The sequence below is a fragment of the Medicago sativa genome, chromosome 3, assembly GCF_051527215.1.
Source record: "Medicago sativa cultivar Bolivia chromosome 3, Bolivia_mono, whole genome shotgun sequence".
Lineage (NCBI taxonomy): Eukaryota > Viridiplantae > Streptophyta > Magnoliopsida > Fabales > Fabaceae > Medicago > Medicago sativa.
The window spans coordinates 82,839,000-82,865,715 of record NC_140751.1 but is presented as its reverse complement, the minus strand read 5'-3'; the positions used below and the strand labels follow the sequence as shown (position 1 = coordinate 82,865,715).

The window sequence follows — 26,716 nt, the reverse complement described above, 5'->3', positions numbered from 1 at the left end:
TCTCTAAAGACTAAGAATTACTACTAAAAAACATTGAGTGGACAAGTAATATTTTTTAAAAAGTAGGAACAAATATCTCTGAGCATTGTTTAAACACTTAAAAATATTGATTTTTATATAAAGAATTGTGAAATTAGGTCTTTTTTACATGTTTAACTTGTATTTTTAAGATAAAATTTTATTTTGTGGGTTTCTCAAACAATGTCCTTCTTATGACATTTGTTAGCATTACACACTTTTAGTTGATCTCTTGATCAAGGTGCTTAAGAGCTTCCACAATGGAGACATCCACTTTTAGGTACTTAAACGAGAGTCGCGTGTTAACATCACTAATTTTTAATAGTAGTATCTAATAAACATTCAATCCATCCAATTGAGCATCTCACACAAATTTCTTGAACGGGACTCATTAATCATTTATCAATAACTCAATATCATTACATTTTAATATTCCAATATTAAAAAAAATGTGGATCCCACTTAAAATTGAAATGTTTCATTCGGACCTTGATCTCATTAGATACTCAGAGTGATTTTTCCCCAATAAGGGGTGCTTTATAGGTACAAAGTCTTAAATGGAGATATCAAGTTTTTGGGTAAAAAGATCCCACCCATCTCCACTTGCTTGGTGCCCTCGGTTTGAATGACTTCAGCTTATGCAGTTTGTCATATCGGTTTATATGGTTTATCCAATGTGTTGAGCGAGTTGAATCGGTTGGTTGGAATTTCAGTTAAAAAAATACGTAGAATGACATTGATGAAAAAAAAATTGATGATAAAGTTCAGGGATGATGGAATTTCTTGTCAGAGAAAGAGATTTTTGAAAATGAAGCAAATTGATTGTTGTTGTTGTGATTTTGTTCGATATTTGAAGGTTACGGGCAATGAAGGTTGAGGGAAGAGGAAAAGAAAATGAGATCTCTGAAAGTGAACAATTGTTCTTGACGTTGCTCTAGTTATTTTGTTCGATATTTGAAGGTTGGGGATAATTAATATTTTGGAAAAGGAAACAAATCAACTGAAGGTTAAGGATGATGAATTTTCTTGACAAAGCAGTGGCGCATATGCATTAGGGTTTCCTTTCTCTTCCCCGTTAACTTAAGCTTATATATCTTTGGGCTTTGGCTAAAATTGGGCTTGCATCCATTTTGGGCCAATGTAGGAGTAAGCTTGGTTGTATTTGAGTATAATTATGTATCGTTGTTTCTTTTCCCACCCTATTAGTTTCTCACACGCCTAATTTTTTTACAAAAATACATTTGGTTCAGATTATATTCTCCGAACACTTTTTTAGTGATTTTGGGATTATAAAGTCTGAAATATGCTAGCTCTATAAGCAACAATCATAATATTTCTCATTTCACCAATTTTAAACTTTGCTTTTAAAAACAAGCAAAAAATCAAAGTAAAAAAAAAATCATAAGATATGTCAAATAAAATCATAAAAATATAAAAATAACACAAAAAAAAATCTAAGAATCAAATAGTTAATGGAAATTTTTAGATATTTTTCCTAAGAATATTAAGAACAAAAATGACAAATGGGTCTAAATGATGATATTTTAGATTTTGAGGGGCTGGGTCCCTTTTATGGGAGTCATAATGCTTGATTTTCTTTTTCATCTGATTTTATGACCAAGTTTCAGAGCAATCTAATCAAATAACGTGAAAACTGGATTTTCGAGTGTTAGACAAGAACAACTAACAATGACTTGAAACATAAGGAGAGGGTTATGATACTTAGTATAGTTCTTAAACAATCTCAGTCTTTATGTTGATATAGTTTGGATTATATAATTCAAACCAGTTTTCCTTGAATTCTTAGCACAAGATGGGTGTGTATAGAGTGTTAGGATTTTGTAATCCCAAAAAAAAAAGCAAAAAATGTGTCATGTTATATTGGGGTTTTCATATGGTTTAATCTGAATTGTTGAAAAACTCATTTTCCATCCAAAAACAGGGTGAAAACTCTTTTCGAATTCTATAATCCAAAAATCTCTCAGAGCATTTTTGTAAAAAGAAAAAAAAGGAGGCACGTGAGAAAGACATAGTGTGGGAAAAATAATAGTCATTGTGTATAACATCAGTCGATCCATATTTCACTGAATTGGAAGTGCTCCCAAAACCGACCATAATATAAATATAATATAGAATAACAAGGGACGCGGCAATTCCCACTGTCATAAAATTTGCAATAAAATAGATTCAAACAACCGGCGGCGAAGCTACCCGTTATTTTATGAGGTGGCCAAATCTAAAAAAATAAATATATTTTACGTGCTATTTTGACAATTTTTATTGTTAACAAAGCTCTCTTTGTAGTTGTTTATGGGATCAAAAGTCAATTTTGACAATTTTTATCATTAACAAAGCTCTCTTTGTAGTTGTTTATGAGATCAAAAGTTTTAAAATAAGAGAACATCTATCACACAAGTAAATATCTTTTGATTTTCCTGTTTCTACTAGCTATTGACAAACAAACTCATTTGCGGCAGTTAAATATATTTTATTGGGATAGCTAACTACAAAATAGGCTAAGTTATTCAAATAAAAGTAAAAAAATGGGGTAGCCAAAGCTACTGCATTAATATGCATAGCTTCGCCCCTGCAAACAACCATAAATCTAAAATTCCTTGATTCGGTTAAACTCAACTCGATCGGATAATATCAATTTCACTTTTGAAAACCAAACTACATTACAACAAAATCAGATCAAGTTTGGATCTGGGCAATGTGCGCGTGTAACTTTCAACGTTGAACAAAACATAAACTAAATGGTAAAAAACTTTGAAGACTTTTGTTGATCTTGACATGGAAAGTTTTTTTGTTCCTAACAAAAATAGTGGCATAAAAAATATTTTGGGTAGGGAGGGACTTAAGGGGGGCAAGCATGGCTTGAGCCCCTTTTTTTTGCGTAAATTTTAGGGTTAAATATGTTTTTTGTCCTTATAAATACATCAATTTTTATTTTAGTCCCTCTAATTTTTTTCCGACTTTTAGTCTCCAATAATTTTTCATCTTTGCTTTAAACATGAATTAAATATGTACTTTTATATTTTTTTGCGGTTAATAATTCATATTTAATTTATTTTTGTTAAAAAATTCTAATTTTTTGGGAGATATTTTTGCAAAATTCTAGACATTTGTGCACAATTTCATTGAAAAATACAAAGGCTACACGCGATTTGACTTTCATTGAAAAATACAAAGGCTACACACGATTTAACTTAAACATGGAGATTAAAAATCTTATAAGGACTAAAAGTGGAAGAAATTTTTTAGAAGGACAAAAATGAAAAATTGATATATTTTTAGGCACCAAAAACACATTTAACCCTAAATTTTATATAAGTTAATTAGCATACAACATGCCATATACTACAATAAAAATATTCATATGTTCATTGACATATTATATTCATACATTAATAAAAAAAAATTAAGAAAAAAAGTGAATAGTTGCTAAAAGGTCCGGCATATACCTTTCATTCTATGTAGCTGTGGGGAAATACTTGGGTGACATAGTCTCTTTTGGTGTCATTGGTTCATTTTAGATGAGAGAATGATGTATGAATGATTAAAATAAATTATTTAGATTAGAGAGAATGTGTGGTTAAGAGAGAGATAGAAACAAAGTACCAATGACACCAAAAGTCAATGACACCCAAGTACTACCCGTAGCGTGTGACTAAGGTGCCAAAACGTTGTATATTTTTTTTTTTTTTTGTGGATAATTTATTATACACAGTAAAGCCCAATTAAAAGTTATTTTTTAAATGACTAATGTCAATGATTAATTGTTATGTTAGTGTGTCATCGTGAGCTTGACTCAGTTGGTAAGGACAATGCATAAAAATATAAATATGTAAGGTTCGGGGTTCGAACCCTGACCATCACCAAAAAAATTGTAAATATGTAAGGTTCGGGGTTCGAACCCTGACCATCACCAAAAAAATTGTTTATATTAGTGTTTTTTTCTATGGCAGAAATCAAACTAGGGAATTTTAACAATCCCCCCACCCCAAAAATATTATTTTCTATTTTCTTTTGATTCATTTTTAATGCTAATCTTTTTTTTTTTTTTTTAAGACTTCTTTTCCTTCAAAATTTAATCTATCCTTGTATGTTTGATTGACTTATTTAACCTTGTTAAAATAAGTTCTGTGAGGCTGTTTAGAAAAACTTGTGAAAACAACTTATGATGTGTTTATAAGTTTAAGATATTTGATTCAACAACGGATCAATACGGCTAATCAACAAACAAGAATGGATAGCTAAGTTATTGGGGTTTTGACTTCGAAGCTGTATCTTGTATGTATACAAAGTGGGGGTTGAAAACAAAGTGGCAGATGCGTTGTCTGGCATCATGAGGATATGGAGGTGAGAACCATGTTGTCATATCCTATTTGGCAGCATGGAAGTCAATTGCAGCAAGAAGTTTTGAAGGATCCAGCTCTTAAAAGGGATCATTGACACCATAACTGTTAATACGTACTCCAAGGCAGATACTCTCTCAATGGAGGAATTCTGTTCTACAAAAATAGATTGGTGATTCCTGCAAAATCAGCCATCATTGAGGATTTGTTAAGAGATTTTCACTCATCCCCTAGTGGGGGACATTTCGGGTTATCTTCGAACTTATAGGAGGATAGCAGGTACCTTGTATTGGCACGGTATGATACTATGATGAAAAGGGTTCAGGATTTTGTTAAGGCATGTGATATGGGACAAAGACAAAAGTATGTTTGCAATAACACCAAGTGGTTTACTTCAGCCTTTCCCCATTCTGATGTTAGTTTCGAGTGTGAGATTTCCATGGATTTCATCACCGGCTTGCCAAAAAGTGGTTGATTGTTTATCTAAGTATAGGCACTTTATTCCTCTCAAGCATCCTTTCACGGCTTGCTCCATTGCCGCGGTGTTTGTGAAGGAAGTGGTAAGACTTCATGGCATTCCAGAGTCAATTTTAAGAGACTGTGATCGCCCCTGAGTATTTTCTGAAAAGAGCGTTTCAAACTGTTAGGTATTGTTGTGAAGATGTCATCAGTCTATCATCCCCAAACCAACCGTCAAACGTAGGTAATTAACCGTTGTTTAGAAGCATATATGCGCTGTTTTGTTTCGAACCAGCCGAAGTCATGGTCATGTTGGACTCCGTGGGAGGAATTGTGGTATAACACAATTTTTCATGTGTCGACCGGTTTCTCACCATTTGATTGAGCGAAAATATAATCTTGACATGCACTTCATTTTTCATAACTTTTTTCTATATGCAATTAACGAACACATTTTGGTGAATTTCTTGTTTCTTTGGCAAATTAATGTCATTAAAATTAAATATGTACTAGAATTTATTGTAAATAACTGCTATGTAAAATTTGATTTAACAAGTAGGTTTTACTTGTACACTACAAACAAAAAATTGATGCACGATTTACAAGATCATGTGATCGTTTTTTACAACGTTAACAATATCATTTTGACACTATTGTCACCAACATCCTCATCCTTAGAGAAAAGGTGCTTCATCTGTCATTTGCTTTGGTCCTCGTGAGCTTAGCTCGGTTGGTATGGACAATGCATAAGATATGCAAGGTTCGGGGTTCAAACCCCGGCCACCATAAAAAAAAAACTGTCATTTGCTTTGCATAAGGCACCACTACACTTCAACTTCAACATCAATTCCAAGTTTTGGTTAACCTCTTGTTTTGAATACATATATGTGTTATTAAGTTTTTGCTGCAGAATTGGATGCTAATTTATTGACTTGAAATGTAATTAAATACAAGAGGAAGTAACTGAAAGCTAGAAAATAAAGGAACCACTAATCCCACGTTTAACAATTCCTAATAACATGGGATTCTCCTAAGGAATAAGTAAAAGCAACAGTATTCCTTACAAGTAGGAATTTATTAAGGAAACTAACTACTAAAAACTCAACACCCTCCCTTAAACTGAATCATATCTATGAATCAGTTTAAAACTGAACTTGAACAAACTCCAAGTAATGCTCGCAGCTTCACAAAAGCTTCTAACTTTAGAGACTTGGTCATGATATCTGCCACTTGGTCTTCATTTCGACAATACACCAAATCTATGGTTCTGTCAGTAACAAGATCACGAAGAAAATGATATCGCACATCTATGTGTTTACTTCTCCCATGTAAAACTGGGTTCTTGGAGAGTTTGATAGTTGAACTATTATCACAATGAATCACAGTTGGTCTCTCTTGATAAAAATGTAACTCTTCAAGAATTCTTCTTAGCCAAATTGCTTGGCATGCTGAAGTTGCTGCAGCTATGAACTCCGCTTCGGTTGTGGACAAAGTAACAACTTGTTGCTTCTTTGATGCCCATGATACAGCAGCTGATCCTATCATAAACACATGACCTGATGTACTTCGTCTATCATCCAAATCACCCGCATAATCGCTATCAGTGAAACCAGTCAAAACAGATCCTCCATTTTTCTTATAGAAAATACCAAAATCTATTGTTCCTTTCAAGTAACGAAACACCCTTTTTGCAGCTTTGAGATGCAACTCTGTTGGTCTTTCCATATACCTACTAATCAGACACACAACATACATTATATCAGGCCTAGTGGCTGTCGAGTACATTAAACTTCCAACAATTTGTTTGAAGTAAGTACTGTCAACCCTCTCCCCATCAATATCACTTGAGAGTTTCAAACCTGGTTCAGTTGGAGTCCCAATTGGATTACAATTCTCCATATGAAATCTCTCCAAAACCTCTTGAGCATATTTCTTTTGTCCAATAAACAAACCAGCACCTGTTTGCACTACTTCTATACCAAGAAAATATTTCATTTTTCCTAAATCGGTCATGTCAAAATCAACCATCATAGAATTCTTAAAATCAGAAAATATAGCCTCATCATTACCGGTGAAAATAAGAACATCAACATATAAGCAAACTATCAATATTTTACCTCCTTCTCCGGTTTTGATGAACAAAGTATGCTCGTATGGGCATTTTATGAAACCTGCCTTCTCAAAGTGACCTTCTATACGCCTATACCAAGCTCGAGGTGCCTGCTTCAGACCATATAAGGCTTTCTTCAATTTGTAAACTTTATGTTCGCTACCTTTTACCACGTAACCAGGAGGCTGCTCAATGTAGACTTGCTCAAGTAGTTCACCATTAAGGAAGGCGGATTTTACATCAAGTTGGAATATAGGCCATGAATTTTGTGCAGCTAATGATACCACCAATCGAATTGTATCTTGTCTTGCTACAGGGGCAAAAACTTCTTGATAATCAACTCCATGCTCTTGCTTGTAGCCTTTCACAACCAGCCTTGCTTTAAATTTGTCGATTTCTCCCTTTTCATTCAGCTTTGTTTTATAAACCCACTTCACACCAATGGTTTTTTGTCCTTTAGGAAGATCAGTTAACTCCCAAGTCTTATTCCTCTCTATGGCTTCAATTTCTGAATCCATGGCTTTTTTCCATTTTTCTTCTTTCACTGCTTCTGCGAACAATATAGGATCGGAACCTGCAAATAAAGAAAAATGTGCAGTAGCATCCTCATCAGATAATTCATCGCCACTCACATAATCTATCATCCAAGCTGGCCTTGTCCTTTGTCGTCGTGGTTCTGAAACAAATGACTGATCTTCATTTGGAATTGAGACACTTGATGAAGGATTTGGCGAAATTTCTCCAAGGGACTGAGTAGGAAGCTGCAATTCTGATTCGAACTCTTGACTTTTCTCGTCATCTTCTTCGACATCAATTAAAGTTTGTTGCTGCTCGGTGATGCTCCAATCCCATGTATTTTCTTCATCAAAGAGAACATCTCGACTAATGATTATTTTCTCAGTAATGGGATTATATAACTTGTACGCCTTCGATTCTTCACTAACCCCAATAAAAACACATTTCACACTCTTATCGTCAAGCTTTGTTCTCTTTTCATTTGGAACATGTGCATACGTTATGCATCCAAAAACTCTAAAGTGATCAACTGATGACCTGACTTCGCTCCAAGCTTCTTGAGGTGTTATGTTTTTCACAGCAAGGGTAGGACTTCGATTGAGTACATGAACGCTCCAATTGACTGCTTCTGCCCAGAAAGTCTTTGGAATACCCGTTTTCACCATCATGCTTCGCACCATGTTCATAATATTCCGATTCTTTCTTTCAGCCACACCATTTTGTTGTGGTGTGTATGCAACAGTAAGCTGCCTCCGTATTCCATGTGATTCACAGAAACTTGCAAAGTTATGTGAGTTAAATCCACCGCTGCGATCTGTGCGAAGGATCTGAATGTACTTTCCAGACTCTTTTTCAACTCGAGCTTTAAAGCTTTTAAAAACAATAAAAGCTTCAGATTTCTCTTGCAAAAAATAAACCCATGTTTTTCGACTATAATCATCTATGAAGGTAATGAAGTACCTTTTGTTTCAATTCGAGGTTGGATTGATTTGTCCACAGATGTCTGAATGCAACAACTGTAGACATTGCTCAGCTCTCCATGCTTTTCCTCGCGGGAAAGAGTCGCGATGTTGTTTACCAACAATGCAGTCTTCACACATTTCTATAGGATTGTTGATATTGGGCAGTCCTTCCACCATGTTCTTCTCATGTAGTGTCTTTAAGCCTTTAAAACTCAAATGACCATAACGCAGATGCCACAACCATGTTGGATCTTGCACTCTTGTCGACAAACACTTTTGGACACCATGCTGAATGTGTAGAGGGAACATACGATTGGATGTCATTTCTGCTTCAGCTATCAGACCCTTCTCTGGATGTTGAATTTGACACCTATTTCGTTGGATGATGATGACGTAACCTTTTTCTTGCAGTTGTCCCAGACTAATGAGATTGCTTTTCAAATATGGGATATAAAACACACTAGAAATTGTATGCACAATGTTGTTTTTCATATGGATTTTAATATCCCCTTTTCCCATGACAGAAATGCAAGAATTATTACCAAGCTTTACAGTTTCTCTAAATGTTTCATCCAAATCTGGGATATAAAACACACTAGAAATTGTATGCACAATGTTGTTTTTCATATGGATTTTAATATCCCCTTTTCCCATGACAGAAATGCAAGAATTATTACCAAGCTTTACAGTTTCTCTAAATGTTTCATCCAAATCATAAAACAAAGATTTGTTTCCACACATGTGATTGCTGCAGCCCGAATCTAAATACCAAGTATTACCTAGTGAATTGTTCTTGTCAATGTAAGCCATCAAGAGCAACTCTTCTTCAGTTTCAGAAAAATTTACCTTGGTTTCCTTCTCTTTGTCCGGGCGTTCATATTGATAATGGCCATTCTTGTGACAACGATAACACTCCACCCTTGCCATTTCAAACTGGGCTCCTTGATTGTAATGTTGACGTCATCTACCTCTGCCTCTTCCTCGAAATCCCCCACGTCCTCTTCCTGGAGAAATGGTTCCTCCATGAGCAGTAACTTTCAAGGCTTGCTCCTCCACATCATATCTAGTCATCCTTTGCTCATGAACTAGCAACGAGCTTTGCAACTCATCAATCGAAAGACTATCAATGTCATTCGATTCTTCAATGGAACACACCACATAGTCAAACTTGCGTGTCATTGAGCGAAGGATTTTCTCAATGACTGCAACATCATCCAATTTGTCTCCATTAATGCGCATCTTGTTTGCAATTGACAGCGTTCTTGAAAAATAATCATTGACTGATTCTCCTTCCTTCATGTGAAGAATTTCAAACTCTTTGCGAAGAGCTTGGAGTTGTGCACGTTTTACTCGTGCAGAGCCTTGGTACTTCTTCTTCATTGAATCCCAAATGTCTTTAGCAGTGTCTTTCTTTAGGATGGTCTCCAGTACAGCACGATCTATTGCTTGAAACAAATAATTCTTTGCCTTCAAATCGTTTAATCTCTGATCTTTCAACACCTTTTTCTGTGCTTCTGTCAAATTGGATTCATCTGCAGGTTCAGTGATGCCATTTTCCACAAGAACCCAGTACTCTTTGGATCGCAGAAAATTTTCCATCAACATACTCCAATGATCATAGTGACCATTGAAGCGTGGAATAGCAGGTTGAACAAAACTGCTGTTTTCAGAAGTTATTGAAAGAGGAAAGAGAAAACTCTTGCTGCTGCAAGAATGAAAGCTGCGGCTTTTTCAAATTAGGCCCCAGTGGGGAGCTCTGTTACCAATTGTTATTAAGTTTTTACTGCAGAATTGGATGCTAATTTATTGACTTGAAATGTAATTAAATACAAGAGGAAGTAACTGAAAGCTAGAAAATAAAGGAACCACTAATCCCACGTTTAACAATTCCTAATAACATGGGATTCTCCTAAGGAATAAGTAAAAGCAACAGTATTCCTTACAAGTAGGAATTTATTAAGGAAACTAACTACTAAAATGTCAACAATATGAAACTCTTTTTCCATTTTTTAATTTTTTAGAATATCACTGCTAGCCGTTAAGTGATATTAAAAACAAGATTTAATTATTTTTTAGGTATCGTTTTGATTTCATAAATAATTTTCGTTTCTTCAGAGTCTCTTAAATATGTATATATTAAACAAGTTGGTCCCTTTCGTCAAGATATAAACCGCAAATGTTTAAGATGGACCACCAAAAATTTCATTGATTTTTTAATCTTAACGGTTTGATCTATTCATAAAAAATAAACCATTAAATCTTAGAGGTCTATTGTAACTAGCAGGGCATTATCAAGAAATAAGTGGTAAAAAATATGGGAAATTATGAATTGTTTAAGAAATGGGGAATGAAAATTCATAATTAATTGTCTCTCGTTTAAAAACTTCAAAAATTAGTGGTTGAAGTTCTTATGTTGTTATGAATATACTAGCAAAACTATGGAACAAAATTTGACACGTGAATATATGCTTACTCATAACAAAATTGCAATTTTGGTTGAAAAATCAAAATAAATTGAGAGGTAGTCGAAATCCTCTTAAACTTTGGAGATACTCCCTATATACATTTATGGAGGTGTCGGCAAAAAACAAGCAAAAACTTTGATTTTTAGGTCGAATTTTTTTTTTTTAGTTTTTGGTGCTTTAAAAATTCAAAATTAATCCGCTCTTGTCGGATTTTTTTAAGTTTTTTTGTGGAAAGTCTTATTTTAATGTTCTAAACATTCCTATAAAAAACAATAAAAAAATTCAACCTCTAAGCTTTTCTAGATTTTATGTTTACATGAAAAAATAAGAGGTCAAAAGTAAAAAGAATCACAAATTATAGAGGTAGAATTTTTTTTTTAGACGATGATTTTTCAGACTGCGCATATATTACGGGGTCAATTTAAACATTAAATCAATAATACATATACACGCACAATGAATACATTTGAGAAATGTCCTCTAAGTACATCTCAATTTGTAGTTGTATTAGTAAGTATGTCGGTTTTTTTATCAAAAATAAATATTAAATCCAAAAGATGGCACTGTAGTTTTGATCGTTTTTGAATGGGTGACCTTTTGGGAAGTTTCCCAGAAAGCGTGCGAGTGAGGACAAAGCACGCTGAAAAGACTCGTGTTGGTTTGTAGGGTCAGTCGGCAATGCTTAAAGTTGTCTGGGATGTTGCAAGTGGTATAAGAGCAAGGCTGACGAGGACGAGGAGTGATCGCCGATGCACAAGACATGGCAATGAGCGGCTCCTGGCAGCTTCTCAGCAACCGAATTCACATCTGAATGAGAGGGATCCTGAGGTTGTGCAGGTATGAGACTGCATGGTTGAAGGATGACTTATAAGAATTGTTTGGTACTACCTATACCAATAAGATGCATTTTCTTTCGGTAGCTACTTCCATAAGAACTCCACAGTTAAGCGTGTTTGACTTTCAGTAGTTTTAGGATGGGTGACCTTCTGGGAAGTTTCCTGGAAAGCGTGCAACTAATGACAAAGTACGCTGAAAACACTCGTGTTGGTTTGTAGAGTAAGTCGATAATGCTTAAAGCCGTTTGTGATGTTACACATTTGTTTCATCATCCCTTGGTAAACAATTTTTTCTATAATAATTCAATTGTGACACTTAACTGTCGACAAAAAACAACAATGCTCTATTCCAATTATTTGACTAACATTTTTGTTTACTCGTGTATTTTTGTAACAAAAAATCTCCTTAAGAGGGTAAAGAAAATAATTGGTCCAAAAATTGAGGTAATTTTGTAACAAAAGATCTCTTCTATATAGTTTTTTATTTTAGTCAATGTCATCTTTGTCATTTTGTAATAGTTTGACAAATTTTTAGTCTATCGATTTATCATTTGGTCAAATATCATTTGCGGTCCTTTAAGTTATATGATTATAACTAGTTAGTCTTTTAAGTTTTTTTTTTTGTTACAAATTGGTCCTTTAAGTCATAAAATATCTGCATCATTATCTTATTTTCATCAAACTTTGTTAAAAAGTGTTTATGTGGACATTTAATGTTAAGTTGGTATGTTCAGATTTACCGCTCTCAGAACTGTGATTCATATGTGTATTATTCAGTCTTGTTTTGAAACAAAATTGACAGTTTAATGAATTTATAATACTATTGACGAAATATTAATCTATAAAATTGGATTACAATTCAAAAACAATAAGAATAAAATATGCATTAGTAATCATGTTTGATGTCATAAACACTTCTAAACCTACCACCTCAATGTTAAATGGTGCATAAGCACTTTTTAATGAAGTTTGTTGAAAAAATGGATAACAATGTAAATATTCAATGACTTAAATGACCAACTTGTAACAAGAAATACTTAAATGACTAATTTATTATGGGTTTGTCTAACATGTGCAATATTGCACATATTAAGGTAACTAAAAGTATTAACTTTTCATTGAAAACCAACAACTATTGATTAAAAGTTACATATTTAATATAAAAAACACAAGTTCCAAGTCAAAGTTTGTAATTTAAATTTCTTAACATGTGCAAATTTGCACATTGTGCAAATTTGCACATGATAGAAAAACTCATTTATTATTAACATCAAACTTAAAGATCACGGGAGACATTTGACATAATATTTAGTAACAACTTTTTTTAAGGTAATACTTTAGCAACCTTTATTCAAATGTTGCCTGGTGGTATTGGCTTAGGTCTTGGGAGTGTGCTCCTCCGCAAGGTCTCAGGTTCGATTCTCTCCGGTGCCAATTTAGGTGGGCTATTTAGCTTCTTCAAAAAAAACATTTATTCAAATGTTAGCAATTAGTTCAAATGAGTTTTTTTTATCTTCTATTTAGCTTCTTTAGCAATTAGTTCAATTGAGTTTTTTTTATCTTCTATTTAGCTTCTTCAAAAAAAACATTTATTCAAATGTTAGCAATTAGTTCAATTGCTCTCCGGTGCCAATTTAGGTGGGCTATTTAGCTTCTTCAAAAAAAACATTTATTCAAATGTTAGCAATTAGTTCAAATGAGTTTTTTTTATCTTCTATTTAGCTTCTTTAGCAATTAGTTCAATTGAGTTTTTTTTATCTTCTATTTAGCTTCTTCAAAAAAAACATTTATTCAAATGTTAGCAATTAGTTCAATTGAGTTTTTTTTTATCTTCTTAATAATAAGTGCCAATAGCAATTAGTTCAATTGAGTTTTTTTTATCTTCTTAATAATAAGTGCCAATTTAGGTGGGCTATTTAGCTTCTTAAAAAAAAAAAAATTATTCAAATGTTAGCAATTAGTTCAATTGAGTTTTTTTTTATCCTCTTAATAATAATAACAACAATAATTATAATAGAGCAATTACATTTCAATATAAAGAAAATCATAAACATGATGTATATTTATTATTTATAAATTTATATGCAAAAATAAAATGAGTCATGACTTAAATAGAAATAATTTTGGTGATATATACAAAACACATGACTCGTTTTTTAAAACACATGACTCGTTAACGAATCAAACTTAAAGATCACGGGAGACATTTGACATAATATTTAGTAACAACTTTTTTTAAGGTAATATTTAGCAACAACTATTCAAACGTTAGCAATTAGTTCAATTGAGTTTTTTTTATCTTCTAAATAATAATAACAACAATAATTATAATACAACAATTACATTTCAATATAAAGAAAATCATAAACATGATGTATATTTATTATTTATAAATTTACATGCAAAAATAAAATTAGTCATGACTTAAATAGAAATAATTTTGGTGATATATACAAAACACATGACTCGTTTTTTTTTTTTTTTAAGGAAAAACACATGACTCGTTAACAAGATCTTTTTTCTTAGTTAGATATTTATTATTATTTCAATGTTATCCTAAAAAAAAATAACCATTTCAATGTTTTTATCATTGAAGTCGTCTTTATCATTAATTTTTTTCTTCTTATTTTTAAATACAAATAATATTGCAATTGCGTTTTAACGTATAATCCGCACTTCAACGCTCAATAAATGAGGAGCACGAGCTCATGCTTAGACGAGTTTGTTGCTAGCCAAAAAGTAAAATTACTACACAAACAAAGCCAAAAAGGGATAATATCGTAGAGGATAAAAAGTATGTTTGATGTTCCTTCAAGAAATAGATGTATAAGGGATAAAATCATAAGTAAATAAGAGGGATAATATCATAAGAAAGCTTCCCTCAAAAAAAAAAAAAATCATAAGCAAGCCAAAAATTATAAAAATTGATAAAACATAATTACTACAATGATGCTCCTTCAATGAGACGATTGTATTTGAAAAAATCTAGACCAAGCATGTTAATGGAAGGAAATTAACTTCCAGCAAGCCAAAACACAAAAAACAAATAAAAAACCCGAACAAGAAATAAATGTACAAAATGAACCCAAAAAAAATAACAAATAGAAAAGATAAAACAATCACCAAATACTTCTATGCGATAACATCATGACTTGGGAAATAAAAATACATCGGAAATAGATAAAGTTAAGCGAAACAAGGTATGTGGACCTTTTCATTAAAAATATATCGAAAATAGGTAAGGTTAAGCGAATAAGCTAAGATACGTGATCATGTTCGGTTAAATACCTTGAGAATACTTTGGAAATAAAAGTACATCAGAAATAGGTAAGATTAAGCGAAATAAGACATGCGATCCTTCTCGATAAATACCTCGGGGATAGGTAAGGGTAAACAAAATAAGACATGCGGCCCTTCCCAATGAAAATACCTCAGGAATAGGTAAGGTTAAGCGAAATGGGGCAAGGAGTGGAACTGGAATGCGGGAATAAGTAATATCGTGGTTTAGGAATGGACCAAAAATACTATGGTTTAAGCTAGTTAACAAAGGATTAGGCATGATAAAGTACCAATTTAAGCGAGATTTAGTTTAATAAATTCTTCCCTCGTAATTAATAAAAAGAAGTGCGAAAAAATCCTAAAACAAACTTCTACCAATTAACAAGAATCTTTTAACTTCTTAATTAAAAAGACGCCGACTTAATTTTTATCTCTAAAAAACATGATGTCCAAAGAAAATAAAACTCGTGATATTTAAAAGGGTTTTGTTAACTAGTATTTTAAGCGCATCTTTCATGTTCATTTTGAAGAAACTCACAAGTTTCACAACCTACTATCAAATAGTTTCTCAAAGTCTCATATCTATGCAACTCATACGTAAATTACGCAACTCGTAAACAACATACACTTTTATTCTTTTTTATATCTACACTCGATCTTGTCTCAAATTTCGGCCATCCTTAATTATATATCTAATCCGACAAACGCTGGATAAATACACTAGTAATAATAATAACAATAATTATAATATACTAATTAAATTTTAATATAAAGAAAATCATTTTTTTTGATACAATATATAAAGAAAATCATAAAAATGATGCATATTTATTATTTATAAGTTTATATGCAAAAATAAAATAGATATAATTTTGGTAATATGTACAAAACATATGGGAGTCGTTAACGGCATCTTTTTTATTAGTTAGATATTTTTTATTAGTTAGATATTTATTATTTATAATATTTTAACATATTTACAGTCTACCATTCTTTAATATTTAATAGCAACTATTTTAATGTTTTCCTAAAAAAATAATAACCATTTCAATGTTTTTATCATTAAAGTCATCTTTATCATTAATTTTTTCTTCTTATTTTTAAATACAGATAACATTACAATTACGTTTTAACATATAATCTGTGCTTCAACGCTCAATAAATTCGGAGCACGAGCTCATGCTTAGCACGAGTTTGTTGCTAGCCAAAAAGTAAAATTACTACATAAACAAATCCAAAAAGGGATAATATCATTTGTTGCTAGCCAAAAAGTAAAATTACTACATAAACAAATCCAAAAAGGGATAATATCATAAATGATAAAAAAGTGTGTTCGATGTTCCTTCAAGAAATAGATGTATAAGGGATAATATCATAAGTAAATCAGAGGGATAATATCATAAGCAAGCCAAAAAGTGTAAAAATTTATAAAACATAATTACTACAATGATGTTCCTTCAATGAGACGATTATATTTGTGAAAATTTAGACCAAGCATGTTAATGGGAGGAAATCAACTTCGAGTAAGCCAAAACACAAAACGAATAAAAAACCCGAACAAGAAATAAATGTACAAAATGAACCAAAAAGTAAGTAACATATAGAAAAGATAAAACAACCACCAAATACTTCTATGAGATAATATCATGACTTGGGAACTAAAAATACATCAGAAATAGATAAAGTTAAGCAAAACAAGGCATGTGCACCTTTCCAGTAAAAATATCTGGAAAATAAGCAATGTTAAGCGAAATAAGATATGTGTTCCTTTTCGGTTAAATACCTTGTGAAAATTTTGGAAATAAAAATACATCAAAAATAGGTAAGATTAAGCGAAATAAGGTATGCGATCCTTCTCGATGAAAATACACTGCAAGGAGTGTAACCGAAATTTAAGCGAAATAAGATATGTGTTCCTTTTCGGTTAAATACCTTGTGAAAATTTTGGAAATAAAAATACATCAAAAATAGGTAAGATTAAGCGAAATAAGGTATGCGATCCTTCTCGATGAAAATACGCTGCAAGGAGTGTAACCGAAATTTAAGCGAAATAAGATATGTGTTCCTTTTCGGTTAAATACCTTGTGAAAATTTTGGAAATAAAAATACATCAAAAATAGGTAAGATTAAGCGAAATAAGGTATGCGATCCTTCTCGATGAAAATACGCTGCAAGGAGTGTAACCGAAATGCGGGAATAAGTAATATTGTGGTTTAGGAACGGGCCAAAAATACTATGGTTTAAGCTAGTTAACAAAGGATTAGGCGTGATAAGGTACCGATCTAGGCGAGATTTAGTTTAGGTAAATTCTTCCCTCCTAATTAATAAAAGAAGTGCGAAAAAAAATCCTAAAGCTTACTTCTACCAATTAACAAGAATCTTTTAACTTCTTAAAAAGACGCTGACTTAATTTTTATCTCCAAAAATCACGATATCCATAGAAAATAAAACTCGTGATATTTAAAAACGTTTTGCTAACTAATATTTTAAGCACACATTTCGTGATCTTTTTTAAGAAGAAACTCACAAGTTCCATAACCTATTATCATATAGTTTCTCAAAGTCATGTCATACCTATACAACTCATGCATAAATTACGTAATTCGTAAACAACCTAAACTTTTACACTTTTTTTTTTTTTACCTAAACTCAATTTTGTCTCAAATTTAAATTAATACACCATATTTTCCCTTTTGATTTTTGCAAAATAAACAAATGTTTAAATTTTTTTTTTGGTTAAAAAATTAATTTGTACACACTAACAATACAACTTTATTTGGGTTGATAATACATTCAATCAAATTAATTATAATACCATTTTTTTAATTAACTGATTCATAAAATACCTTTACTATATAGTATATTTACTTTGACAGCTCATATTTTAAATGTGAGAATACATTCAGACACTACAAAACCATATATCCTTTGTTTGTCGTTTAGCAAAGAAGTTTAAAGGTGAGAAAAATAAGGTCACACTACACTAACCAGCACCAGTAGGAATAGGAAGGAGTAGATACCAAGAAAAGAAAACCCAAATATTTAAGATCAACTCACACATACTGACTGTAACGCATTACTCATTAGGGTTTCGTTTTTCATCGCAAAATCAATTCACCATGAAGAAAACTTTTTCTACCAACCACACCCCCCATTTACACCGTCAACCACCTCACTCCGCCTGTCCCGTTTACCGTCACCGGAGACCTGGATTCTACTCCAACCACCGTTTCGACCGCCCTCCGGAGCAAAATCCACCTCATCGTCCTCCCAATTTCATCCTCAAGCTCCACCTCGGCCGTCGTGCACTCAACCGCGACGATGTAGACCCTCTGATCGGTAAGTGTAAACCCAATCCTGATAATTATTGTTTCTACCCCTGCGACGGTGTTGCTGCGTCGCTCAATTTTCTGCAATGGACTGATGCTCGTGATGCTGTTGTTTGGTTCTGGGAATCGAGGATTTCTGGAGGTCATGATTTTACGCCGGAGTTGATTTCAAATGTTATGGTTCCTTCTGATACGGTTGAACTAGAAGGGAGTCTCAGAAGGGTTTTTGCAAGCCATGTGAAGGAGTTGATGGAAGGGAAGGAAGTGAAGAAGTGGGTGGAGGAGTGGGATCGTGTATCGAAGGAGATTTCCCGTGTTGCGAGTTTGTTGGGTAAGCCTTTTCCGATTAGAGTGCAGGAGCAGAATATTCAGATGAAGAAAGGGCTTGATGAGGAGAAGAGTTTGATTGAGAGAAGATTGAAGGAGTTCGAATTTGCTATGGAGTGTATTCTGCAGCATCTGGAAGAGGATAGTAAAGTGGGGAGTGGCGATGATTTTTTTCCGGTGTTTAGGTTTGGTGGAGGTTTTGATTGGGGTAAGATTCATAGCCTCATTGTTAGGGAGCGGCGTAGACTCGAAGAAGGATTGCCCATTTATGCCTACCGGAGGGAGATTCTTCAACAAATTCATCATCAACAGGTATTTTTTTTTTTTTTTTTTTTATAGATGCTTGAAAAAATGTTTTTTTTTTGATTGTATTTGTTGTTGTAATTCGATTACGTGATCTTGGGAAGCGATATTAGTTTCCGACTTTAGTATTTGTAGGTTGTGTGAGATATTTTTTGTTTTTGTTTTTGCTGGTAGATGCTATTGATTATGTTGCTATTTTGATTTTTGTGGTTGTTCTTATGAGTAGTATATGTGCAGATTACAGTGTTGATTGGAGAGACTGGTTCTGGGAAGAGTACTCAGATAGTACAGTTTCTCGCGGATTCTGGCATTGGGGCTGATGAGACAATTGTGTGCACTCAGCCTCGCAAGATTGCTGCCAAGTCATTGGCTGAAAGGGTTCAGGAAGAAAGTAAAGGGTGTTATGAAGATAATTCGATCCAGTGTTATTCGACATTTTCATCCTGCCAGAAGTTTGATGATTCCAGGATAGCATTCATGACCGATCACTGTTTATTGCAGCAGTACATGAGTGATAGGAATTTGTCAGGGGTCTCATGTATCATAGTTGATGAGGCACATGAAAGGAGCTTAAATACTGATCTACTGTTGGCGTTGATAAAGAATTTACTTTGTAAGAGGGTTGAAATGCGGCTTATCATCATGTCTGCTACTGCTGATGCTAAACAGCTATCTGATTATTTCTATGGTTGTGGAATTTTCCATGTGCTTGGGAGAAACTTCCCTGTGGAAGTGAGGTACGTTCCCTCTGAATATGGAGAACATTCTGGTTCTGCTGTTTTGGCCCCATATGTTTTTGATGTTGTCAAACTGGCAACCGAGATTCACAAAACAGAGAAAGAAGGAGCTATTCTTGCCTTTCTGACCTCACAGGTAGAAGTAGAATGGGCCTGCGAAAACTTTAAAGCCCTATCTGCAGTCGCTCTGCCCTTGCATGGGAAACTTTCGTCCGAAGAGCAATATCATGTTTTCCAGAAATACCCTGGAAAAAGAAAAGTGATATTTTCGACGAATCTTGCAGAGACATCAATTACAATTCCTGGTGTTAAGTATGTGATTGATTCTGGGTTGGTTAAAGATTGCCGATTTGATCCTTGCACTGGGATGAATGTACTTAAGGTTTGCTGGATCAGCCAGAGCTCTGCTAATCAAAGAGCTGGTCGTGCTGGGAGGACTGAGCCTGGCAGATGCTATAGGATGTACTCAGAAGCTGATTATCGGTCTATGGAACTAAATCAAGAACCGGAGATTCGAAGAGTTCATCTTGGTGTAGCAGTTTTGAAGATCCTTGCTCTAGGGGTGAAGAATGTGCAGGATTTTGATTTTGTGGATGCTCCAAGCCCCAGCTCTATTGAGATGGCAATCAGGAATCTAATTCAATTAGGATTCATTAAACTGAACAACAATGTTCATGAGCTAACTTATGAAGGTAGGTACTTGGCAAGAATGGGGATTGAACCTAGGCATGGTAAACTTATTCTTGGCTGTTTCCGACTAGGTTTGGGTAGAGAAGGCATTGTCCTTGCTGCCACGATGCCCAATGCTAGTAACATATTTTGCAGATTTGGTAATGAAGGTGACAAACAAAGATCTGATTGTCTCAAAGTGCAATTTTGCCATCCTGATGGTGACCTTTTTACTCTTCTCTCGGTATACAAGGAATGGGAAGCTCAGCCTCGAGAAAGGAGGAATAAATGGTGTTGGGAAAACAGCATCAATGCCAAATGTATGAGGAGATGCCAAGACACAGTTTTGGAGTTAGAATCTTTCCTAGAGCGTGAACATGGCTTTGTTGTTCCAAGTTACTGGCGTTGGAACCCTCATACGCCTTCTGTTCATGATAAGAATTTGAAAAAGGTTATACTATCCTCACTTGCTGAGAATGTAGCCATGTTCTCTGGACGCAATCAACTTTATGAAGTAGCCCAAACTGGGCAACATGTTCAACTTCATCCATCTTCATCCTTGCTTGTATTTGCTCAGCGGCCTAGTTGGGTAGTTTTTGGTGAGCTTCTCTCAGTGTCTAATGAATATTTGGTCTGTGTGAGTGCTGTTGACTTTCAATCATTATACAGCCTTCAACCTCCTCCCTTGTTTGATGTATCCAAGATGGAAGAGAGGAAGTTACAAACGAAGACATTGACTGGTTTTGGAACTATTCTTCTCAAGAGATTTTGTGGGAAAGGCAACGGTAATATGTTTGGTCTTGCTTCACGTATTAGGAAAGCTTGTATGGATGAAAGAATCTTTGTTGAAGTAAATATTGATGAGAATCTCATCCAGTTATATGCCACTTCACATGATATGAATACAGCTAGTATGATGGTGAATGATGTTTTAGAATATGAGAAAAAGAGGTTACGCACTGAATGTATGGAAAAATGTTTGTATCATGGGTCAGGTTCCTCATCACCTATAGCATTGTTTGGGTCTGGTGCTGAGATAAAGCATTTGGAACTTGAGAAGCATTCATTGAGTGTTGATGTGTGTCACCCAAACATAAATGAAATTAATGATAAGGAGCTCCTGACGTTTTTGGAGAAGAATACCTCAGGTTGTATATGTGCAGTGTACAAGTTCCCGGGCATGGCAAAGGATGTTGAGGATAGAGAAAAGTGGGGCAAGATAACATTTTCGTCCCCTGATGCTGCCAAAAGAGCTGCAGAGCTGGATGGAGAGGAGTTTTGCGGCTCCTCCTTGAAAATACTTCCTTCACATTCAGTTATTGGAGGGGATAAAACATTTTCATTTCCTGAAGTGAAAGCAAAAATTTATTGGCCTCGTAGATTTAGCAGAGGATTTGGTATAGTTAAATGTGATAAAAATGATGTTGATTTTATCTTGAGAGATTTTTATAACCTTGCAATCGGAGGGAGGTATGTCCGCAGTGTACTCAGTAATAAGTCCATGGACAGTATTGTGATAAGTGGGCTTGACAAAGAACTTCTAGAAACTGAAATTTTGGATGTACTAAGAACTGCTACAAGTAGAAGGATTCTAGACTTTTTCTTGGTGAGGGGTGATGCTGTTGGAAATCCGTCATACAGTGCTTGCGAAGAGTCGCTCTTTAAAGAAATTTCCCCCTTAATTCCCAAAATAAACCCTCACATCAATTCTTGCCGTGTTCAGGTATTTCCACCTGAGCCGAAAGATTCTTTCATGAGAGCTTTAATTAATTTTGATGGAAGATTACATTTAGAGGCAGCAAAAGCTCTGGAGAAAATTGAAGGAAAGGTGTTACCTGGATGTCTTTCTTGGCAGAAGATAAAGTGCGAGCAGTTGTTTCATAGTTCCTTGATATTTCCCGCTCCAGTGTATCATGTTATTGCGGAACAACTGGAAAAAATACTCACAAGCTTCAACAATTTAAAAGGTATTTCATGACTATACTCCTTATTTTTTAGATGCTTGTAATTCATCTGTTGATGCCCTTTTAAAAGATCATTTTATTTACATATATGGCTGCCACTTAATATTTCCCCCCTAAAAAATGTTGATTTTCCTATGTCTATTGTTCAATTGTGTGTTTTTTTTAAATATAAATAATATTTCTTGTATCCAGTTAAACTTTAGCAGTTGTTTTCGTACCCCTCCCCCCTCTTTCCCAAAACAAAGGTGAAACAGGTTTGGATAATGAAAGGTGAAACGAGTAGTAGTGTTTTTTGTTGTTTGTTCTTTTTTTTTTTTTTACTTGTTTCGTAGTTGATGCATTATATATGCATTATATATACGGATTTAGATTTAAGGTAGTGTACAAAGTTATTTTCATTTTTGAACTTTTTGTAAAGTGGAAGCACTATTATTTGTTTGGTTACAATTAATTATAAAAAGCACCTATTTTGAAACTTGTATTTAAGGATATTTGTCCAAAATAAATCATCCTTATATTGGTTGTTAGTTTCTGTAACGTCATCTATTGCATCTATTTTTTGTTCTCAATCACTACTTATTTTAGCTTCTCAAATTGATCTAAAATTTATGCTGTATTTTTAAAAAACTTTGCAATTTTTTAAATGTCACATATAAGAATGAGCTATTTCTACGAAACCAACCTCTCAGATTGAACTAAATCTCTTCTACCGGATAAATCATCTTATATCACCCATTTAAAGCTAGTAAATTTTTTTTGCTGCGCAATTGTAAAATTGACCACTGTTGAGGCTTTTAACATGGACAGTGGGTCAAGTTAATGTTTCATAGGCACTATATAGCTATTTATGTTAAATTTTGGAAGTTAAATTTGACAAATTGGCCATCCATGGTTTGTTGGAAGCTTATTTATATTGTGATTATGAGACGCATTTAATTGCATTTTGTTATCACAATTTGACTGCTGACAATCAACGATCAACGGTTTTCTGATTAGGTCTTGAGTGGAACCTAAACAGAACTGCCAACGGTTCCCACCGATTGAAGATAACAGCCAATGCCACAAAGACTGTGGCAGAAGTTAGGAGACCTCTGGAAGAATTGTCGAGAGGGAAGGTCATTGACCATGACAGAATCACTCCTGCAGCTCTACAGCTCATGTTGTCCAGAGATGGCTTTAATCTTAAAAGCTCTATACAGCAAGAGACAAGAACTTACATTATTTTTGACAGGCAAAATCTGAATTTACGGATTTTTGGTTCACCCAACAGGATTGCTTTGGCTCAGCAGAAGTTAATTCAATCTCTACTCTCCCTCCATGAAAAAAAGCAGTTAGTAATCTCTCTGAGAGGGAAGGACCTACCTTCTGACTTAATGAAGCAAGTGGTTAAGAATTTTGGGCCAGATCTTCACGGATTAAAAGAGAAGGTACCTGGGGCTGATCTCGAACTTAACACACGCCAACAAATAATCTTTCTTCATGGTAACAAGGAGTTGAAACCAAGAGTGGAGGAAATAACTCTGGAGATTGCGCGTTCAAGCCATCATTTAGTTGAGAGACTTGATACCGGACCTAGTTGCCCAATTTGCCTGTGTGAGGTTGAGGATGGATATCAACTTGAAGGCTGTGGTCATTTGTTCTGCCGGTTGTGTCTGGTGGAGCAATGTGAATCTGCTATCAAGAACCAAGGCAGTTTCCCAATATGTTGTGCTCACCAAGGCTGTGGAGATCCTATTTTGCTTACAGATTTTAGAACTCTCCTTTCAAATGATAAGTTGGACGAACTTTTCAGGGCTTCTTTGGGAGCTTTTGTAGCTTCGAGTTCGGGAACTTATAGGTTTTGCCCGTCTCCTGACTGCCCCTCAGTTTACCGAGTTGCCGATTCCGACACAGCTAGTGAGCCATTTGTTTGTGGGGCATGTTATTCAGAGACATGTACCAAGTGCCACTTAGAGTATCATCCATACCTTTCATGCGAGAGATATCGAGAATTCAAGGATGACCCAGACTCATCTCTGAAGGAGTGGTGTAAAGGGAAAGAACAAGTCAAGAGCTGTTTTGCTTGTGGTCAAATAATTGAGAAGATAGATGGGTGCAATCATGTTGAGTGCAAGTGCGGAAAACATGTCTGCTGGGTTTGCTTGGAGATCTTTACAAGCAGTGATGAATGTTATGATCATTTGAGAACTATACACATGACCATATAAATCGCTATTTGTGTGGTCATTTAAAGTTTAGTATAGCGGTAAATAATAATATTATGTACATAGATGGATGAAAATGTAAATTTAATATATATATGTGTGCGCGCGAACTAATGTATATATAGCAGCAGTTGGTACTACTTTGTACCCATTCTGTAAACGAGACTTGTTTAATATAAGTTGCATCGATTGAGTCTTTTCTGGCTGTTCATACATAGTATCATATAGCTACCAAACAACTACACAGTATCATCTATTAAGACCGTTCAAGGTATTCTGCGTAAATAAGTAACTGTTGCACAGAATGGTAGTAAACCAATATTGTGATGCTCGTTTGGCACAATGGATTGGTAAAGAAATTATATTTTAGTATTAATATAAAGCAAAATTATGTATATACAGACCATCTTTCATCTATCAATAACAGATATGCAATAGCAACAGGACTAGTATCCCGAAGCAAGGGCAGTGGCAACCCCAATTCCCAATGAAAAAATCAAAGCCAGAACCCATGTAACACTAGTGGTTTTTTCATTGTGGCCATCTTCATTGGGAAATCCTACAGCTCCCTCTGAAGATCTGGCGTAGCAACCAAACATTGACATTGCTGGTTGTTGCTGCAGCCAAAGGGGTTGTTGCTGTTTCAAAACTTGAAGCTCAAGCATTCTCATCTGTTGGCGACAAGCAAACAACTGCATGGCCTCTTCCAACAAAGCAATAGAGAGTCCATCCCTTTCTTTTCTTAGAATTGCAGCCATCTTTTCTGCCTCTCTGGCCCGTGTTTGAGATTCTTCCAGCGCTTTAAGAAGCTCCATGTTATCCTTTTCAGCATCACCATTTTTGAGCTGGTAAGTACCATACTGTTTGCTATCTTGCTCTTCTTTGCCTGAAATGTTACAGACCTTATTCATGGAAAATATGACGGTCTTATCTGAACCTAGAAAAACCTTGGAAGGAGGAGGAAGATCACAGTTCTGCATAAGGTCAAACCCTGCAGGCTTGTGAGAAACTTTGAAACCCATAACATGATTCCTTGTTCTTTGACTAATCTTCTTTTGTTGGCCACCCATTAAAAGTTCAATCTTTTTATGATGAATGATGAAGTTTGTACAGATGCAGTTATGGGTTAATTTAATGGACTAATGTTGAATATTTCAAGGAAGAAAGGAAGATATGCAGTTTAAGGCGTGGAAGGAAAAAAGGTGGTAGGTTATGGACTTGGTAGTTGTGTGGGAGCATTGAATTCATAAGGAGAAAGCGTGATGAAGAGGCAGTAATTTTTGTGATTAGGAATATGTTTGCTTTGTAAGTAACTCTGATTTTGATGCTTCGAAAAATACCTTGCTTGCAAGTTTGGATCAATTCAACTATATAGATTAAATTACTACTAGTAGTGAGAGAGATTCCTATCTCATTATAAAACTAAAGCCACGCCACATGTTTTCTTTCTTCAACCTCATTTTTCTTTTAATTCATAACATGAAATCTTTTGTCTAAATATATCCCGTAAAATTTGGACTTTCATAAATTGAACGAACATCCTTGTGAATTGACTCAGCTTTTCCTCAATTTTTTTGAGTCATGTAATCAATTGTTTTATTCTCAGTGTACCAACTTTTTTTGTTGTCGATAAAATTAAATTTAGGTGAGTTGAATTTAAGGGTTAGGATAAACTTCAATACGCATAGAGCGCTGACATATGTACTTATAAATTATCGAGCAAAAAGGTATTTGTGTTGATAACGAAAGTTGAAACCTCAATTTTACGAGATATAAGTCAATTTCTTATCAACTAAACCGACATCAATCAACTACTAACATATATTTTTGGACAAGTTGCAACTTGCTTTTAGACTACATGAGAATAAGAATGAGAAGCGTTCAAGTCTATTTCATGCTTTTCTAGTTTTTTTTTTTTTTTGAGGGGATGCTTTTCTAGTCTTTGACTGGTACCAAAATACACAAATTAAAATGCCAATGTCAATGTCAGTTTAATTATATAATATTCGTGAGTATATAAAAAGTTATTTGAAGAAGGATTTACCATTGAGATGAATGATTTAGGACATGAGGAGAAGGGGAAATGAGGAGAAAGGAGATTCTTGTTTGTTTTAATATGTTTACACAATTATTATCTCATCCGTTCCAAAATACATGTCGCATTTTGACAATATGCATTA

General features: G+C 34.3%; 2 protein-coding genes across 2 annotated transcripts; one reads left to right on the top strand and one right to left on the bottom strand.

Moving 5' to 3' along the window:
• The first annotated feature begins 17,988 nt into the window (after window positions 1-17,988).
• LOC146941003 (ATP-dependent RNA helicase DEAH11, chloroplastic-like) lies at window positions 17,989-24,733 on the top strand. Its single transcript, XM_085754790.1, has 3 exons — window positions 17,989-18,971; window positions 19,200-22,335; window positions 23,329-24,733. The coding sequence occupies exons 1-3, from the start codon at window positions 18,123-18,125 to the stop codon at window positions 24,537-24,539; spliced, it is 5,196 nt and encodes a 1,731-aa protein (XP_085610916.1). The 5' UTR covers window positions 17,989-18,122; the 3' UTR covers window positions 24,540-24,733.
• Window positions 24,734-24,883: 150 nt separating this feature from the next.
• On the bottom strand, window positions 24,884-25,873 carry LOC146941002 (uncharacterized). Its single transcript, XM_085754795.1, has one exon. The coding sequence runs from the start codon at window positions 25,604-25,606 to the stop codon at window positions 24,983-24,985; it is 624 nt and encodes a 207-aa protein (XP_085610921.1). The 5' UTR covers window positions 25,607-25,873; the 3' UTR covers window positions 24,884-24,982.
• Between the last annotated feature and the right edge of the window lie 843 nt (window positions 25,874-26,716).